General features: G+C 41.6%; 1 protein-coding gene across 1 annotated transcript; it reads right to left on the reverse strand.

Moving 5' to 3' along the window:
• Window positions 1–1,441: 1,441 nt before the first annotated feature.
• Window positions 1,442–2,545, reverse strand: mc3r (melanocortin 3 receptor). The gene has a single exon (XM_036579727.1). The coding sequence runs from the start codon at window positions 2,543–2,545 to the stop codon at window positions 1,442–1,444; it is 1,104 nt and encodes a 367-aa protein (XP_036435620.1).
• Window positions 2,546–3,049: the final 504 nt, after the last annotated feature.

The raw sequence follows: 3,049 nt of genomic DNA on the forward strand, positions 1-3,049 counted from the left end.
TATGTAGCCTAAATACTGTAATAAATTTAGTGGATTTATTTTATGTAAAACGGTTTTATTTTTGACTCAGTTTTGTCCTATTGAAAGCAGATTTTATCAATAATGAATCTGTATTTGCTTTAAACTTTGTAAGTTTTTTATAGTTAGTATGTTAACTTATATTTACTAGTTATCAATAAATAAAATTCACAGTAAAAAAACAAACAAAAAACTTTTGGCTTTCACTTAGATGTGTCTTGACTTTAGATTTTGGCCAGTAATTTTCATTTCCAGTTATCAATCAATCAATCAATTAATCAATTGTTATTTTTGCTGTATTGACAAAATGTATTCACTCAAGACACAGCCATGCTGAGAACAGTTGAGGAGATATTCTTAAACATCATGAGTCCAGACATGACTAAAGTAAAACTTTGGCATATTGTTCTTTAAAGGAATGTATCTGAAAATTCAGAATTCCTTATGAAGTATCCTGAATGGCCTGTACATATAAATATTTAACCACTAAAGTTCCAAAACCCATATATGCAAATTTTAGAGTTTATGTGTAATTCAGCCTTTTCTAGATCACTGTACCGGTACAGGCACTCTTCCACTGAAGCTATACATACATCATTTTTATGCATCAAATCATCTGCAATATGGCGATACAATATACCATCTCATTTGTAGCATAAGCACCAAATGAGCAAGCACAAGCAAATCTGTGGGTCCTTTCCTTTAAAGCCTTTTGCCGCTATCCACAGAGATATCATAATAAAAAAAGTGGTCTTGATAGCACGACAGGAGTCAGAGATCAGCTCAGAGATCTATGAGTCAGGAGGAAATAAACTCTTCCATTCTAGCTTCTGTTACTCTGTGTCAGTAATTCAGAGAATATTCTGACAGTTAGGCAAAACTAACGTGAGAGTGCTATCTTGTAAACGAGACCACAATCATGACTATAGCCCAAAGTATATCAGAACAGCAGGCAAAAGTGGGGTGAAAGTTAACAGGTTAGCAGAAATATAGTTCTCAGTTTGTATAAAATTAAAACAGGATAACAGAGAGAATCGCAGACATTTCTCTTTCTTCTTCAGAAATATACACATGTATAGACTTTCATGTCCTCAAGTATTTGTATTTAAGTTCTCTAAGCTCTATTGCACCATCAGCTCTATCAGTTTGACTAGTATAGTTGCAACTTGTCATTTAGCATGAAAAATAGTGCAAAAAAAAATACAGAACAGCAGAGATATGCCATTCATCTTCATAAATATATGATTGTGAGCACCCTGTCTTTACTTTAAGCAATCGATTTGACCATTTCATGTTTGGCCTCCATCACTCCTCTAGGAAACCATTCTGATTTTCTAAAACCTCTTGTATACCATCATCAGCTTGACCAGCATCTTTAGTGCACCCAGTCCTTCAAGTGTCTCTCTCTGCTTGTTCTCATCTCTCACTCGGTCTCACTGTCCTTCTCCCTCTCCCGCTGCCTCTCTCTCTGTCTTTCCGTCTCCGTCTCTCGCTCACTCTCGCAGAGTGGTGCTTGGCAGCCTGTGCCAAAGCAGCAGAGGATCTCCTTGAAGGTTTTCCTCATCTCAAGGCTGCGGAAAGCATAGATGATTGGATCGATGACAGAGTTGCACATGATGAGCACCAGGTAGGTGGTGAAGTGGGACATGTAACACAGGCAGAGCGGGTGCTGGGGGCAGGCCACAAGCAGGATGAGGTGCAAGAAGAACGGCGCCCAGCAGCACACGAATACGCCCAGCAGGATGGTGATGGTCACTGCGCCCTTCATGCAGGTGTGTTGCCGCGGTGCTGGGTTGCCACCAGCGACAGCTGCTGGGGGCAGAGCAGCAATACGCTGAACGTGGAGCCTGGCCAAGAGGAACATGTGCACGTAGAGAGTGGCCATCAAGGCTAGCATGGCAAAGAACATGGTGATCAGACAAATAATGACAGTTTTGCTCTCTGAGTAAACGATAAAGACGATTCCACAAATGATGCACACCAGCCAGATTGCAGCGATGGCATTCAAAGCTCTCCGTACAGTCACAATGCTGTGGTAGCGCAAAGCGTAAAAGATGGTAACATAGCGGTCAACGGCAATGGCCAGGAGGTTGCAGATAGACGCCACCAGCGAGATGCAGATCATGGAGTCGAAGATGTTGTCCATCAACCTCACGAAATAATCGCTCAGTTCCAGGAGGTTGCTCCTCAAGACCGCGATCACGATCGTCTCTAGGGAATTAGAGACGCTAACTAGCATGTCCGCGGCCGCTAAGCTACAGAGGAAAAAGTACATGGGTGAATGGAGGTTCTTGTTCTTTGCCACCGCTGAAATCACCAGGATGTTCTCCAGCAGGCTGACGATGCCCAGGGTGAGGAAAACCTCCGCCTGGATTTGAACCTGCTGGCACAGCGCCCCCGCTGGCGGAGGAGCTGTACTGCTGTTCGAAAGCCAAGATGGTGCAGTTCCATTGCCAGATTCTGCTTCTGTGGAGTTGATCTGAGAGCTTTCCTGCGGGAGAATCACGTGTCTGAAAGAGCCGTTCATCGGGAGCCACCAAGCGATAGAAGTAGGTGGAAAAATAGAGTCAAAAAAAAGAGAGAAATAATGGCAAGAAAGAGGGCAGAGAAAAAGGTAATGTGTAAACACAGAAAGAAAAAATAAAGTAAAACAGAAGAAGAGTGAAAGAATAGAGAGTCAGGAGAAAAAGCAAGAGAAAAGAGAATGATGAAATAGAAGAGAAAGAGGAGAGGAAAAACAACAGAACAGAACAGCCAGAGAGACAAAAAATCAGAGATTGAGAACAAAAAGAGGAAGACAGAGGGATAATAAGGAGCGATGGAAATTGAAGAGTGAACACATAAATAACTAGCGAAAAATGAATGAGAATAAAAGAGAAAGAGGAGTAAAAGATGGAAACTTTGAAGGTTGAAAAGAAAATAAAAATACTATTAAGTAAAAGAAAACAGAGAGAGGAAACAGAGAGATACAAAGAGCCAGAAAGAGAGAGAGAGAGAGAGAGAGAGAGAGAGAGAGAGAGAGAGAGAGACT

The sequence above is a fragment of the Colossoma macropomum genome, unplaced genomic scaffold, assembly GCF_904425465.1.
Source record: "Colossoma macropomum unplaced genomic scaffold, Colossoma_macropomum, whole genome shotgun sequence".
Taxonomy (NCBI): Eukaryota; Metazoa; Chordata; class Actinopteri; order Characiformes; family Serrasalmidae; genus Colossoma; species Colossoma macropomum.